General features: G+C 51.7%; 1 protein-coding gene across 10 annotated transcripts in view; it reads left to right on the plus strand.

The window, feature by feature from the left end:
- The window catches only part of RAP1GAP2 (RAP1 GTPase activating protein 2), a 213,128-nt gene that overhangs the window by 104,561 nt on the left and 92,128 nt on the right, over positions 1-16,439 (plus strand). For all 10 annotated transcript variants that reach the window (XR_011492172.1, XM_070478863.1, XM_070478862.1 and 7 more), the window contains one exon: positions 4,282-4,366. Coding sequence is in view for 9 of the 10 variants with exons in the window: in XM_070478863.1 (XP_070334964.1) it covers positions 4,282-4,366 (85 nt within the window). In the remaining variant the exon portion in view is untranslated. The remainder of the gene's footprint in view (positions 1-4,281; positions 4,367-16,439) is intronic.

Below are 16,439 nucleotides of genomic sequence, written 5' to 3' on the forward strand. Positions count from 1 at the left end.
TCTCTCTGGGCCTTCTCAGCTGGGAAAAGAATCCCGACGTAGAGGACCAGGCAGCTCTGGGCAGGGGTGCTAAGTGGGCAACATCTCCAGGACCCCCAGAGGTTCTCCTGACTCTCCCGTTCACACCTGCTCTCACCACCCTTCTCTCTTAGCTGCGCATGAAATGTCCCTCCTTCCCTCCTCTGCCTCCATCACCAACCCCTCCTCTTGTGGGTCCCTTTGTGGGTCTGGGATCCCACCCCCTTAGGGCTGCCTGTGAGCTGGCTTGGCTGGAGAGGCAGTTTTCAACCTCACTGCCATGACACGTGTCAAGATCACTGTGGGTTACAAGAAAGTCATTGCAAAGAATAGTGAGGACACCTCTTCTGCTAATAGTTTACCTTTGGCTTATAGGACATTAGAGCAGATTCAAGGTGATTGTTTGATATAATCATGTCACTCTCACCACCTGGTCTGTGTGATATGTTGGCCTGAGAAAGGGCTGGAACTGCACTGAGCACCGTGTTCTCACTCTGCCTTATCTCAGCACCAGCTGGTGGTGAGGCTGGGCCTGGCTGTCCTTGGGAGGGTGGCTCACACACAGATGTCGTCGGTAGGGAAGGTTGGGGCAGCTGACCGTAGCAAGGGGAGTGAGGCTGAAGCAGGGATTTCACCCTTTTTGTTTTTGGTCCTCTGGTTACAAAGCCAAGGCTGGAAGGTGGTGCTTGGGCAGTGTATTTGTTTCTGAGGCTTGCTCTAACCGAGTATACAGGCCAGGCAGTTTAAAATGACAATATTCATCTCAGCTTCGGAGGTTAGAAATCCGAAATCAAGGTGTCAGTGGGGCCACGTGCCTCCTGAAGCCTCCGGGGAAGAATCCTTTCTTGGCTTTTGTAGCTTCTCATGGTGGTCTGCAGTCTTTGGCAACTCTTGGAGTTCCAGCTGCTTCACTTCAGCCTCTGTCCCTGTTGTCACATGGCCTCCCCCTGTGTGTCTGTCCTCCTTCTCCTCTTCTAGGAACACTAGTCATGTTGAATTAAGGCGTCATCCTAATGACCTCATCTTAACTTCATTACATTTGCAAAGACCCTATTTTGAAACAAAGTCACATTCACTTGTGGGTTAAGACTTCAAAATATCTTTGAGTTCACAGTTCAACCCATCACTGGCACTTGCTATTTTTTCCGTTTTTTGGAGGATAATTGCTTTACAATGTTGTGTTGGTTTGTGCCATACAACAACGTGAATCAGCTGTAAGTATACACACGTCCCCTCCCTTTTGAACCTCCCTCCCATGCCCACCACGTCCCGCTCCTCTAGGTCTTCAGAGAGTACCGAGTTGAGCTCCCTGTGTTATAGATCCGTTGCCCACTAGCTCTCTGTTTTATGTGTGATAATGTATATGTTTCAGTGCTGCTCTTTCAGTTCGTCTCACCCTCTCCTTCCCACCCTGCGTCCACAAGTCTGTTCTCTGTGTCTCTATTCTTGTCCTGTAAATAGATTCATTACTACCATTTTTCTAGATTCCATATATTTGCCTTAATATGTGTTTGTTTTTCTCTTTTTGACTTACTTCACTATATAACAGGCAGTTAGCTCTTGAATAAATACTTTGGCTCCTAGAGGGAGAGCTGAAGTTGAGAGTAGGGTTGGTGCAGTGTGGCCCGTCCCCTCCCATAAGAGCACTCCAAGCCATCTAGGTACCAAGGCAGGGTAGATTCTAATTTGTAGCCGTCGGTGCCCTTGTGCTCTGGGTTCTGATCTTTTTGAGGGCAGTGGTCATGCCTTCTGCCCAGCCAGGGGTCCCCTTTGGAGTCTGGGACGGCACCCTGGAGCTTGCAGGAGGCTGATAGCCACGGATGCGCCTTCCTGCTCCAGCAGCTTCCAGCTGTAGTCATCATCTGGGAAATCACACTGGCAGATGCCCTGTGCTCCCCACCTAATAGTCCTCACCACGCCCTGGAGACTGGTCCAGGGAGAATAGGCTGGCTCAGGGGAGAGGAAGTCTTTCCTGGTAGCTCAGGTGGTAAAGAATCCACCTGCAACGCAGGAGACCTGGGTTCAATCTCTGGATCAGGAAGATCCCCTGGAGAAGGAAATGGCCACCCACTCCAGTATCCTTGCCTGAAGAATACCATGGACAGAGAAGCCTGGTGGGCTACAGTCCATGGGGTTGCGAAGAGTTGGACATGACTGAGCACCTAACACATGGGAGAGGGGCTCAGCCCACCAAAGGTTGGGTACGGGGCCCTTTGCCTGGGACTCAAGAGACCTCGGTGATAATCTTATCTGCTCTGGTTCTGAGGGACTCAACATCTCCCACTGTTTGGAGAGAACTGGACAGTGTGACTGTGTATAAAGTGTCCCCTGACCACTGATACTAAAAACCTGCTGGCACGGCCCTGCTCTCGGGTTTGTTTCTGGTGAACCAGGGTGGCAGTTGGTCAAGTTTGCCCACAAACCATCTCCAGCAGAGAAAGGCAAGGGCCTTCAGCTAGCCTCACACAATCCTGTAGACTCTGAGTGGCAGCTTGACTCCCCTCCCTTCCCTGCATGGTTTTCCCTTCCTGGCTGCCTGTCCCACCGAGGAGCTGCCCTGTCGGTCCTCATCTCAGGGGGTCTGAGAGTGATGCTCCTCTTCCCTCAGCATCCTTTCCCACTTCCCTTTCTCTCTCGGGGTGCAGGCCCATTGAGGGGGAGCAGGGGCTGCTTGGACAGGGTAGAGTGGCTGGAGGAAGCGAGCTGGTTCCAAACCCAGCTCTGTTGGATCCGCAGGCAGGCGCGGGCCAGAGCAGGAGGGCACTGTCCACAATGGTCACACCCAAGGCCTTAAAGGGAAGGGGAGGCTGGTGGCTCTGAGCAGCAGGAAGAGCTGTGTCCGTCCCACTGTGTGTGAGCGTGTGTGTGCACAGACACAGGTGTTGAATGTTGGCCCTTTGGTTCTTGCCCTAGTTACAGTCTGGATCAGGAGGGAGGGGACCCCGCTCTCCAATTATCAGCATGAGCCCCAGGTCCAGGAAGAAAGGAGGAAGGAAGGCAGATGGAGGAGCAGAAAGGGGGCTTGGCAGGGATGAGGTTAACGGGGTCACAAGGATCCTCTGCGAAGCCAGCTGTTCACTCAGCCTGCTTACCTGGCATCCTGGAGGATGGGCTACGGGGATGGGCAGGTGGTGTGCCAGGGTAGCTGGGCTTGCCTGGCTGAGGGGAGCCAGCCTGAGCTGGTGTCTGAGCCCTGGAGACAGGATTTCCTCTGGAAAGATGGAGGGCGGGGCTCTGTAGGCAATGTGGCTTCTCTCATGAAGGGGACTCGGGGTTGGAGCTGTCACCCCGGTTGGCAGGACGTGGACTGGAATAAAGTACAGAAGCGTTTTCTCCAGGTGGCAGTGGGCGTCCTTTGGTCATTTCAGTGGGGCCAGGTCAGGGACTGACTCCTGGCTGTGTCGGGGTGGGGCTCTGGAGAAGCAAACAGTTGCAAAACTGGGGGCTTTGTGGCTCAGCCCAGTCTTTTTCGGCCCTTAGTACCGTCCCAGGAGATAGCCAGGGCATGTCCCGGACAGCAGAGCCCCTCGTCTGGGGAGTCCCCCGGTTCTGCCCAGCTGGCCCTGTTGTGTAACCATCGCTCCGAAGGCTTATCCACGGCACACACTCTCCCTGCTGATTGGACTGTCAACCAGCACTCCCTGGTCACCAGCAAGGGCCAGATGGAAAGTGGGGAGCGTGTGAGAGCCGCGGACTTGTCGCAATTGTGTTGCCATGGAGACACAACTCTGTTTAGCTGCCTCTCTGTGGTCCTAGCCCACGTGGACTAAAATAAGTCTTACCTGCAGCTTACACGGCAGGCAGCCCTGCCGTTTCAAAGTCAGCCGTCTGACCGGGGTGTGTGTGTGTGTGTTTAGGGACAGTGGGGCCCCCGGGGAGGATGAGTTGAAGATGTTTACCCCCTCTTCTTTTTTTCCTTCCCAGTCCCATGTCTCTTTAGCCTCACCGTTCTCAGCCCTCAGCATCACAGTCACCTGGAGAGCTTGTTAAAACACAGATTCCTGGGCCCTGCCGTCGGAGAGTCTGGTGTGCATCTGAGAATGTGTCTTTCTAACAAGTGACACTGATGCTGCGGGTGCAGGGGTCACTGGGAGTAAGCCGTGCCTTAGATTTTAGTGCATCCTAGCCAAGAAGTGCACTGACTATTTTCTGCACATGTCAGCCTGTGTCCTTAAGCCCAGCTGCTGATAGAGGAGAGGGAGGAGGTGCAGACAGGCCCCTGCTCACTTCTGACCTCTTCTGTGTTCTGTGGTCTCCTCACAGGAAGCAGGAGCTGGCCAACAGCTCGGATGTGACTCTCCCAGACCGGCCGCTGTCCCCTCCTCTCACGGCGCCTCCCACCATGAAGGTAAGAGGCTTCGGGCTGGTAAGTGGGGAGGGGGCGTTGCAGGGGCCGGAGACGGGGGAGCCCCCTCGCTTTGGCCCCAGGCCCAGCTGCTTCTGTCCCCTCTGTGGGGGCCATGGAGCCTCCCCGCACCTCTGGATGCAGTGTCCACTTGAGATAAGCAGTGCGGGAGGAAGGTGTGGCTGTGAGATACAGGGGTGTCAGGGGGCGGTGAGGAAATAGACTGGGGTTGACTGCAGTGGGCAGGATGCCTGGTGATTAGCGAGAGGCCTTGTGGAGCTGTAGATCCTGGAGCGAGGGGCCTAGGTGGGGCACTTACGTGGGGACACTCAGAATGTGGCCGGGTGCCTCATGGGACCCCCTGCTCAGAAGGGCTGCCTAGGGGTGGGGAAGGAGGGGTCCTGTGGGCTGGGACCCTCCTGGGGTTTGGGTGGCTCTGGTATGCTGGTCAACCTGCCTCTGACTGGCCGTCCTAGGTGGCTCTGTCACCCCAGTCTGTATGGGAGGGTTGCCCTGGAGGTTCTAGGGCACCCATAATTCTCCTGTTAGCACTTCATGCACAAGTCTCCTTCGTGGGAAATTGCGTCCCAGGACCCCGAGGGGCCTCATCCTCCCCACACTGAGCTCCCCACTTCCTGTCATCCAGTCTTCTGGCCAGGTGGCCACACGTGCCTGGGCTGGCCCCCAGGGGGGACTTTGGTTCAGCCGGTATTGCCGTCTAGGCAGCAACGCGCCTCCCTCCTTCCCTCACCCTTTGCCAGGTGACGACCAGCTCTGAAGAAGTCACCTGCCTCCTGAGTCAGCTGAGGGGGCATCTAGGCCAGCCCCCGCTCTGTCCTGAGGCTCTGTTGCCAGGTGACTCACAGGGAAATAATTAGGTATCTCTTTCCTGTGAGTCCCTGTTGTACCCCCTCTTCCCTGACCCAATCTGTTGCAAAGTGATACCTTCAAAGGAAGTAGGTAAAAGCCATCTTCCTTACCATCCCACTTTGAATGCCCACCATGCACAGAGCTGTGTGGTATGCACCGTGGGGGCAGTATCCTGGAATGGCAGTCAGAGCCTGTGTCCTGGCTGAATTAGGAATTCAGGAGTGGGGGGCGCGGTGCAGGGCCCACCTAGGACAGCTCTGCCCTCCTCCTGGCGGGGGTGCCCAGGGGCATTGAAATCCAGACCATCTGCATCAGCCTGGTCATCGTGCTGGCATCTGAACGAGGCATCGGGGTGGCTTGTTTGCACGGGGCAATACTGAAACTTGCTGCCATTCTCAGTTTCAGCCCCTTGCTCTGCAGAGTTGGGTGTGGGATGCTCATCTCTGAGCTCACATGCTGTGCTATGTTTAGACGCTCAGTCATGTCTGACTCCTTGAGACCCCAGGACTGTAGCCTGCCTGCCAGGCTTCTGTGTCCACGGGGATTCTCCAGGCAAGAATACTGGAGTGGGTTCCCAGGTCCTTCTCCAGGGGATCTTCCCAACCCAGGGATCAAACCCTCATCTCTTATATCTCTTGCATTGGCAGGCGGTTCCTAGATCCCATATGTCACAACTAAGACTTGCGGCAGCCAAATAAATAAATAAATATTTTAAATAAAGAAAAAAAAATTGGGGCTTTATCCTAACTAGAGGCATTGAAGTCATTGAAGATTTTAGTCTGAGGAGTGAGATGACTTTTGAAGAGTCACCCTGGCTTGTGTGGGAGGGAGCAGAGTGGAAGTGGGGTGGCTTGGGAGGCCACTGCAGGAATCCAGTGCGGAGAGGATGGTGGCTTGACTCCAAGGGGCCCGTGAGGTTGTTTGGAAGTGGTCAGATCATACATTTCCTATGTGGTGAGATGTGAGCATTTGGGGTGAGGTAGGGGGCAAGGATGGCCCCAGGTTTGGAGCAACTGGACAAGCGTTACAGCCATTCTCTGAGAGGGAGTGCCCTGGGAGAGAGAATGAGGGCTTAAGTTCCACGTGCTGAGTTGGACAAGCCTGAGACACCAATGGGGGTGTCAGTGAGCAGCTGGGTATTTGGGGGCCAGGCTCAGAAGAAGGGTGTGACTGGAGGTAAAAACGCGGAGTTATTTTTGTCGACATGGGAATGGAAGCTGGGGGTGGACGGGTGGGTGAACTCTCCAGGGAGAGACTGGAGCCGGCAGATGAGAGATTCCTGGGGTGGCCTCCCCAAGTTGAAGGCTGGTGCGGAGGAGGCTGGAGACGTGGTGGGAGGGATGGGCAGATCTGGGTTAGTGGCCTGGCGGCTACTCAAAACTACAACGCTCACTGATGTCGCAGTCTCAGCGCAGGGGGAGCGGCCCTTTTGGGACAGCACTTACCAGGTCATATTGCCGGCCCAACGCGTCCCAGCATTGCGTTCAGGGCAGCAACTACGTCCCGTTCTGTGGGTCCCTGATTCTGGTGGATGGTTTTTTTAAAAAAAATAATTTATTTTTATTTTGTGCTGCACTGGGTGTTTGTTGCTTTTCATGAACTTTCTCTAGTTGCAGAGAGTGGGGGCTATTCTTTGTTGCTACTTTTCATGAGCGGGCTTCTCATTGCAGGGACTTCTCTTGTTTCAGAGCACGGGATCTAGGTGCGCAGGCTTCAGTAGTTGCAGCTCACTGGCTCAGTAGTTGTGGCTTGAGGCTCTAGAGCACAGGCTCAGTAGTTATGGCACATGGGCTTAGTTGCTCTGCAACATGTGGGATCTTCCTGGCCCAGGCATCGAACCTGTGTCTCCTGCATTGGCAGGCGGATTCTTATCCACTGCGCCACCAGGGAAGTCCATCTAGTAAAGGTTTATGGTGTGTTGATGATACTGGAATCCTGGTTGGAGGAGCAGGCACTTATCTTCCACACCTCTGGTTTTGCTTGAGTCTCCTCTACCATCAGGCACTTCTCTAAATTAAGCCCAGATATATGTGTTCTTTGATATGTGGACTGAAGCCCCCTTCCTCCCCATCAGTTCCACGTGAAGTCACCTGTGAGGACCTGGGCTCCCACCTGCGATGTCCTCTCCAGGGTGGGATTGGGCCCAGACATTAAGGTCTGGGACACCACGGGGTGGAGGCTGGACTCTCTCCAGGAGGTCACTGACCCTGGAGTTCCATCAGCCCCCCGCCCTCCCAGCATCTGGACAGGGGAGGAGGGTCTGACTCGGTTCCCTGGCAGTGCAGGCTTGGGGCAGGGGTGGCAGGGAAACCCCTTTGGTGTTGATTAGCTTGGGAGTCACAAAATCTCAGGGGTGGTGATCCATTTCCTTTCCAGGTAAGCTGGAGGCCAGGAGGTGGGAAATGACTTCCCCAAGGTCCCACTGAAGATAGCTGTCTTCCTCCTATGGCCATAGAGTCAGTTCAGTTCTAAGACACACACCATTTTTGATGCGATGCTCTCATCCCACCCCGCACACCAGGGGTAGCCCTCCTCTAGTTGCTCCCTGCACTGGGAAGGGAGTGGTGGAGCAGAAGCTGGCCTCCAGCCTGAGAAGCCCCCTGCAGACTCCTGCCCCCAACTGGCATGCCTGCTGCAACGGGTCCTCTCTGCCCCTCCCCCACCTCTTTCTGTTTGTGGTTTTCAGGGTTTTTTTTCTTTTTTCCCAAGAGATGCTGAGCAGATGGGCAGAATGAGAGCCCAGTTCCCAGCCAGAATTCAAACTGCGGATGGCGCAGGGTGGGCTGGAAGAGGGGTTGGGGGCTGTCTTCCTGGGAATGCAGTGGATCGTTTCCAGGCTCACGTTTTTTATGATCCAGTTTTCATGCCCAGATGGATCACCTGGCACCCAGGAGAGCCGGGTGTGTCTCCTGCGCTGTGCCAGACCCCGTGGGGTCAAACCAGGGCCGCTGTCCTTGTCCCTCAAAAAACCTGCTGTCTTCGGGGGGCCTTAACTGAGCAGAAGAAACCATATGGCTCAGCATGTGACAAGCTGCAGTGAGTCCAGTGGCTTCTCAGTGTGGGGAGAGAAGTGAGGCCGGCTTCGTGGGGAGGCCGGCCGGGGAGTTGGAAGGGACCCTAATGTCTAGCACGGGGGCTGGTCGACCCTCCAGGAATGACTGTAGAACAGCCTTCTGGCCTTGAAGAGGGTGGGGTTGACCCTCCTGATTCTTTTCTAGCTCGCAGTAAGTGCATGGGCCTTCTATTGAAGGTGGTGATGCCGGGGCCTTGATGTGACCTTGATCTGAATTATCGCACTCGTCTCTGGAGCCCCACCAGGCCTAGTCCGGGAGGTGACCCTCGCTCAGCCTCCTCCGTCTTTCTCTGTGCTAGTCCGAGGGCAGCCCCCTCCACCCCAAACCTTCCCCTTTCCCGAGGACAACAAGGAGGCCTGAGGTGCCCACTGTAGGGGGGTGCAGAAAGTCTTGCCCCTGCTTTGTCCCCTGGCACTTTGCTCTGCATCCCTCGAAACCCCAGCGGTGGGTCAGGCAGGTGCGAAGTCCCCAGAGGAAGAAAGTGGACATCAGAGGGGCCTTCTCTGCACTTCCTGCATTTCCTGTGGGCAGGGCTGTGCTGCGTCTCTGCCTCCTGCCCTCACGAACTGCCCACCAGCCACCCTCTCTCCTGGGCAGTAGGGCTGGGGGCGCTGGGGTTTCTTTTCCAGCTTGGAGCCCAGCCCTAGGCCCGATGCCAGCTCTTACTTTGCCCTGGTTCCTGTCCCTGCTTTCTGATCTCACTCTGAAAAGAGACCACACCTCGCTGTCAGGATTGAGTGAGGGGTGTCAGCTCCCATCAGATCCGCCAAGTTTGTGTGGGCGAGGTGAGGGGCCCTTTGTGGGAAGGGTTGGGACCCCTCTGGGGTGGGGCCAGAAGGGCTCAAGGACAGCGGCAAGGGGATTTGGTTCCCTCTCCTTAAGAAAGCCCTGGGTGGGGTGGGGGGCTTGACAGTCGGGACTCGCATTCCCTACCCCCAGCCGTGACCGCCTCCCAGGAGTTCAGCTGGCTTTCTCACTGGTGCTCCTGGGAGGGCTGTCCCTGGTCTCCACATGGATCCTGTTTATGTCACTGGTCCAGATGCCATCCTCTCAGGAACCACTTCCCAGGAGGCCTCTGATTGCGTGCAGGCCAGTGGGCAGGGGAGCCCGAGGGCAGTGCAGATGTGACGGGAGGGGGGCTTCCTGGCTTTGCACCTGTCTGGGGGTGCACCTTGGAGGCTTAGCGAGCCGGGGGATGTGTGTGTGTGCGCTGCCTGCATGAACCCACGCCTCACGTGTGCACATATGTATATCGTACCTGATTTTGTTCATTGTTTTAAGGCCAGCTAGCCTGCATTTCTTTTTTTCCTTCTCAAAGACATTCTATTTTAAAATTTTTTCTTTATTTTTAAAATTTTTATTGGAGTATGGTTGTCTTTTTCTTTTTTTAGTTTTTTAAAAATTTATTTATTTTAATTAGAGGATAATTGCTTTATAATATTGAGTTGGTTTCTGTCATACATCAACATGAATCAGCCATGGGTATACATATGTCCCCTCCCTCTTGATGGAGTATAATTGCTTTACAATATTGTATTATATTCTCCTGTACAGCGAAGTGAACCAGTTACACGTATACACATATCCCGTCTCTTTTGGGTTTCCTTCTTGTGAATGACTTCAGGTGTAACCGGATTTTAAAAAAAATTGCATACATTGAAATGCATGAATCTTAACTGTACACTTTTATTAATGAGTGCACCCACAGAACCTATACTTTGATTCAGATATAGGCTCTTTCTCTTCCCCCAGGATATTCTATCATGTCCCTTCTTTAGTCAATCCCAACCACCCCCTTGGGAAGCAACCAGTATTCTGGGACTTTTCTTTCCCCAATGTAAATTAGTTTTCACCTGCTCTAGAACTGAATTTAAAAGAGATCACATACAGTCTATACTTGTTTGCATCCAGCTCAGCATAGTATCTGTGAGATTCACCCATGTTGTAGAGAATATCAGTAGTTTGTTCCTTTTTGTCCCCACTGTATGAATATAGCACAGTTTGTTTATTCTGTTGAGGGACATTTGGGTTGTTTCCAGTTTTGAGCTATAATGAATAGCCAGATGCTTTGCCTATTCTGGTATGCGTTTTGTTTTGGACACGCGTTTTCATTTCTCTTAGGTAAATATCTAGACCGAAACAGCTAGGTCAAAGGGGAGATGAATGTTTAGCTTTATAGGAAGTTGCCAAACTTTTGGCCAGGTGGTTGTACCATTTTATGTCTCTACCAGCAGCGTTATGAGAGCTCTAACTGCTTCACGTCCTTGTCGACATTTGCCATTGTCAGTCTGTTTAATTTTAGCCACTTGGGTGGGTGTGTAGGGAGAGGGTATTTCATTGTGGCTTTAATTTGCATTTGTCTGATGACTAATGACACTGAACACTTTCTCACATGTTTGTGGACCATTCTTACAGGTCCTCTGTCCCGCCTACCCCTTTAAAATGGGGTTGTTTGTCTTCCTGTAGGCATTCTTTACATATTCTAGATACAAGCTCACTCCTTGTCTTAATAGTGTCATTGACGAACAGAAGTTTTAAAATTTTGATATGTTCAATTTATGTGGGTTTTTGTTTTGTGTCTACAGCTTTCTGCATCCTAAGACTTCTTTGCTTACTCTGTATCACAAAGATTTTCTTCCATTTTTTTCTTCTAGAAGCTTTCTAGTTTGAGCTATGGATCTAAGATCGATCTCAACTTAACTGTGTGCCATGATCCAGGGGCCCCCAACCTCTGGGATCTAATGGCTGATGATCTGAGGTGGAGCTGATGCAATAATAACAGAGATTAAAGTGCCCAATAAATGTGATGTGCTTGAATCATCCCAAGGCCATCTCCCACCCACCCCCCCCAGTCTGTGGAAAAAACTGTCTTCCATGGAACTAGCCCCTGGTGCCAAAAAGGTTGGGGACCACTGAATAGGCATTGTTGGGCAGCAAGCCCTGTACTTGCCCAGCCTTGAGATTGATGAAGGAACCAGGAGTCAGTGAGAGAGACCTTCGTGGCTTAATGGACAGAGGATCTTGTGTCTGAAACAGGTCCTGGAGTGACACGCCACTGTGTGTGGCAGACGGAGGGCAGGACAGGCAGCAAGCTTTGCTCCGGGAGGGGAGAGGGAGGTTAAGTTATAGGTGGGATTGACATCAGGTTGACTCATTGGTTACCCGGGAAACCAAACCAGCAGAGGAATGCGTCCTTCACTGCCCCTTTGCTAAGGTATCATGGTGAGGATGTTCTGATCTGCAGATAAGAACAATCACTAGCTGGGTCGGGGGGCAAGTACGTAGGCATTTACTGATTATGCTCTATGACTAAGAGGGAAAGTCTGTGAGGTGTGTAGGGTGTAGGTGAGGCAGGGACTGGTCAAGCAGGGGGATGTACATGGAACAAAAGAATAGCCATCACACTGGTGTCAAGGTCCATTTGTCCTCATGTGGAGGTACAGTCATTGAAGAGACTTTGGGTTGCTCTGATACCTTAGTCAAAAATCCTCTGATTGTCTCAGGCACACGTGCCTGTGTATGGTTTCTCTATAAGCCCTGGTGTTTCTCTAGATCAAGGATGGTAAATGAATGACCCTTGTGCCATCAATCCAGACTTCTGCCCTCATGGTAGATGTCAGTAGTGATCACAGCATCCTTGCTCATGAATTTAGACGTGATTTCAGGATCCTCTCCAGCAAAGCCCTGCAGGCAGCCACCGCCAGTCATTTGGAGCTGCCATTTGAGATGAATTGTTCCTGGCATCTCTGATTGAACTTGGCGGAAGAGGTTAAGTTGTTTGCTCAAGGTCCCACAACTGGTGAGAGCGGAGCCAGGATTTGGACTCAGGTCTGTCTGTGTGGCTCGGAAACCTGTGCTGTCTTAACCACGCTCCAGACTGCCTTCTGTGAGTCATGTGAGCTTGTTACTTAATCTCCCTGTCCTCCAGTTTCTTCCCCTGTAGAATGGGGACAGTGACCACCTAGAGGAGCAGGTATGAAGAGTAATGAGGTACACCATGAAGCAGCTAGTGGAGTGCCTACCACATAATGGGGACTCAGTAAATGGCTGTGATAATGGTGGTGATGATGGTGATGACAGTGGTGATGATGGTTATGTAGTTCTTGCCCTGAGACACACAAAGAGGACTTTTCTCTTGGGAACTGGGAACTGCCAGCTCATGAGAGTCCCTTGCTTGCTCCCATGGAGACTTCTGAGCTGGAGGCCTTGGGGCGGGGGAAGCCCTGCTTTCTAGAAATTGCTAATGGAGCTCAAACTTCAGGTCTTGGCCTAGGCATCTCGGCCGCTTGGACCTTCTTTCTTTCTCTCCATTGTTTCAGGAAAATAGGCCATCTGGGCTTCCAGAACAATCTCTCTGGGAGCCCTCTCCCCCTCTCCTTTGATTCTCTAGTCCATCTCCCTTTCCTTCTGATGGACCACATGGTCTCCTCCGTTGGGGAGACTCATCCAGTTCCTGTGACCTGGACCCATATTCCTTTGAGGCTCTTCCTCAAAAAGATGACGCAGTATGGAGTGGTAGTTAAGGACATAGTTTCTGGAGCCCACCTGCCTTTGAGGCTTTGCCATTTCCTAGCTGTGTACCATCTCAGCCTCATTACCCTCATTTGTAGAGGAGGAATATGAGAGTACCTGCCACATGTGTTTGTAATGGGAATTAATTGAGATGATGTGCTACAGAAATGTTAGTCATTATTATTCCTCCAGAGAACAACAGTGCTCAGAGGGAAAGTTAGAAGGGAGGTACCCTGATTTTTCTGTTGTTAATGTAATACCTCCTCAGTTCTTCTTGATTTCCTGCCCTGCCTGGTACCCAGGACTGAGTGCCTCTCCACATCCAATGAACAAAAACTGAAATTGCATCGTATGTGATTGGCCCCACCTGAGCCCTGTGTATCAAACCCAAAACCCTGCCTGGTAACTGTGGATGATCCTGAGGGTATTGGAAAAAGGCCAAAACCCAAGATCCTGCCCAGCAAAGATCAGATGGACCTGGGGGAGGGGTCTTTAGGGAAGGAGCATCCTTCTGGATCTTGTTCCTGAGCCTTGAAGTCAGGCTGCCCTGGGCCAGTCAGGGTTCACAGGCCAGGTGGTCCCCAGGGTGACAGGGAGAGCCTGCAGAGCCGGAGTTCTCATGAAGGATTTGGGGACTGGACTGAATGGAGACCTGATAATTCAAGGCCATGGAGAGTCCCAGGGTTGGCCTTGGAATGCATTTTATAATCTGTTTCCATCAGAAGGTTCCTTCTTAATTCCTTTTGCCTGAGGCTATATTGAAAGGAGTCTATATTTCTAGACAGACATTGACCTTGTGCTTTGATAGAGCCCTTGGCGTTCAGAGAGTCTGCTTTTTTTTTTTTTTTAATTTATTTGGCTGTGCTGGATCTTCCTTGTTGCATGGCAGGCTTTCTGTAGCTGCAGTTACTCTCTAGTTGTGGTGCTCGGGCTTCTGATTCCATTGGTATCTCTTGTTGTGGAGCACTGGCTCCAGCAGTTGTGGTGCATGGGCTTAATTGCTCCGTGGCACGTGAAATCTTCTGGGACCAGGGATCGAACCCATGTCCCCTGCATTGGCAGGCGGATTCTTAACTGCTGGGCCACCAAGGAAGCCCAGGGCATCTCCTTGGGGATGCTTCTCTTGTGTGACGTTGTGCAGTTCAGTCATCTTCTGGGAACCTCAGTTCCTCCATTGGTAGGACTGAGCCCACCCTGCAGGGTTGCTGTGAGGATTATAGGAGGAAGCAGGTGGGCAAGGGCTTCAGGAAACACCAGGCACCCACATGCATATTATGTTGTTACATGACTGATACTTGTGGTTGTTATCGTGGGCAGCGAGCTAAATGCTTGTGGGGTGGTTTCATTGATTATCCTACTCTTCTTCTCTTCGGGCTGCCATGCACACTACTGCCCTGAGACCGGCTCAGGAGTGGGGTTCTGCCAGATTCCACGCCCACCTCCCATCCTAGCCCGCCTGCATGCCTCGATGGGAGGGGGGCGTCATTGACTTGACACTGAGGTCCAGTGTGCCTGGCACTTTGGGGAACAGTGCACAGTGGCTCCTGTGTTTGTTCCTGGGGGCGTCACCCCTGCACTTCCGAGCGCCTTAGATACTCCCTGTGTGTCCCCCTCTTAGTAGATTCCCTGCTCTTGGATGAGTATGGAGATGGAGTATCAAGCCGTAGGGTGTGTATTCATTTCCTGGGGCTGCTGTAACAGAGTCCCACAGACTTGGTGGCTTAAGACAACAGAAATGGATCCTCCCACAGCTCTGGAGGCTGGAAGTCTGATATCAAGGTATGCGAAGGGCGGAGCTCCCTCCAAAGGCCCTAGAGAAGGAGGATCCTTGCTGGTTTCTTCCAGCTGCTGGTGGCTGCAGGCGTGCCTTTTGTTTGGGGCTACATGATTCCACTCTGCCTCCGTCTTCACGAGACCTTCTCTTCTCCCTGGATCTGTGGGTCTTTTATGAAGATTTAAGGCCCACCTGGCTCTACCTGGATCTCATCTCAAGATACTTGATTATACCTGCAAATAAGGTCACATTCACAGAATCTTGGGTGGACATATCTTTTGAGGGGGCCACCGTTTAACCCACTATAAAAGCTGTGATGGGAGCCTGGTGAGGCTCCGAAACTCTGCCAGCAGCTGCTGGCCCTTGTGTGGTTAGAAGTCACTCAGGTGTGACCACAGGGGTGTGTGTGTGTGTGTGTGTGTGTGTGTGTGTGTGAGATGGGGTGGGGCGTTGCTGGCGCAGGGCTGGAAGGAACTGGCCCAGAGCAGCCACAGCTCCATGTCCTGAAGGGCAGGACGTGCTTGCCTATTCTTGCTGTCACAGAGATTGGTACATAAGGAACCCAGAGTAAGTGCTTCATCAACCCTTAGTGGTTGGTTCTTAATACATACTCATGGTGGTAGTTTAGTTCCTCAGTCATGTCTGACTCTTGCGAACCCATGGACTTGTAGCCTGCCAGGCTTCTCTGTCCTTGGAATTTCCCAGGCAAGAATACTGGAGTGGGTTGCCATTTCCTTCTCCAGGGAATCTTCTCAGCCCAGGAATCGAACTTGGGTCTCCTGCATTGCTGGCAGATTCTTTACTGACTGAACCACCAGGGAAGCAATACATACTCATAATAGGTGATTTATGAATTCTCATGGACTGATCCAGCCTTGAGAATGTGGCATTGAACAAAAAAGCCCAGTATTTTCTTGGAGAGTTTTTATTAGATTTTTTACTGCAAGTAAACAGCACACCCTGTTTTAACTAAAATGATATATGCTTCTTATTAAAAATGTAAGCAATTGTAAAGTATAAAGAAAGTAAAAAAAAAAAAACTAAAACAAACTCTAGTAATAATCCCACCAGCCAGACATATTCATCATTATCATTTGCTAAATCCGCAGACATCTTGGCATCATGCGCACATTTAGAGGCATCAATAAATGGGATCGTGTTGTTTGTGCCCATTTATAATAAAAGGAGTCAAATTCGATTTTACTTGCATTCAACCAGTGAAGAGAAAGCCAGGCGACTCAGGAGTCACTGAAGTTTAGATAAATGTTTTTACTCCAGAAGAGATAGTAATCCCTATAAGAGTCCTCTGAAGATGAGCTAAATTGTTTTATTAAATTCTTTTATTGGAAACAGACAAATCTTTGAGGGTGGAGACATTAATTTTTAAAAGTATTTATTTGTTTGTTTCTCTCTGTGCTGGGTCTTCCTGGCTGTGAGCAGGGGGCTTTCTCTAGTTGCAGTGAGTGGGGGCTATTCTTTCTTGTGATATGTGGGCTTCTTGTGCAGTGAGTGGCTTTTCTTGTTGCAGACCATGAGCTCTGGGCGCACAGGCTTCAGTAGTTGCAGTTCCTGGGCTCTAGAGCACAGGCTCAATAGTTGCCCCATGGCGTGTGGGATCTTGCCGGACCAGAGATGGAACGGGTGTCCCCTGCATTGCAAGGCGGATTCTTTTTAAAATTTTTTATTTTATTTTATTTTTGCAAGGCGGATTCTTACCCACTGGATCACTAGGGATGCCCCCATTAATTTTTTAAAATAAATTATTCCCACTTTATACATAGTGTTTGGCTCCCTGCTTTGAAATGTGAGAATCAGGTGGCTTTGGAGGCGAACTGGTGCTGTCTGT

The sequence above is a fragment of the Odocoileus virginianus genome, chromosome 17 (assembly GCF_023699985.2).
Source record: "Odocoileus virginianus isolate 20LAN1187 ecotype Illinois chromosome 17, Ovbor_1.2, whole genome shotgun sequence".
Lineage (NCBI taxonomy): Eukaryota > Metazoa > Chordata > Mammalia > Artiodactyla > Cervidae > Odocoileus > Odocoileus virginianus.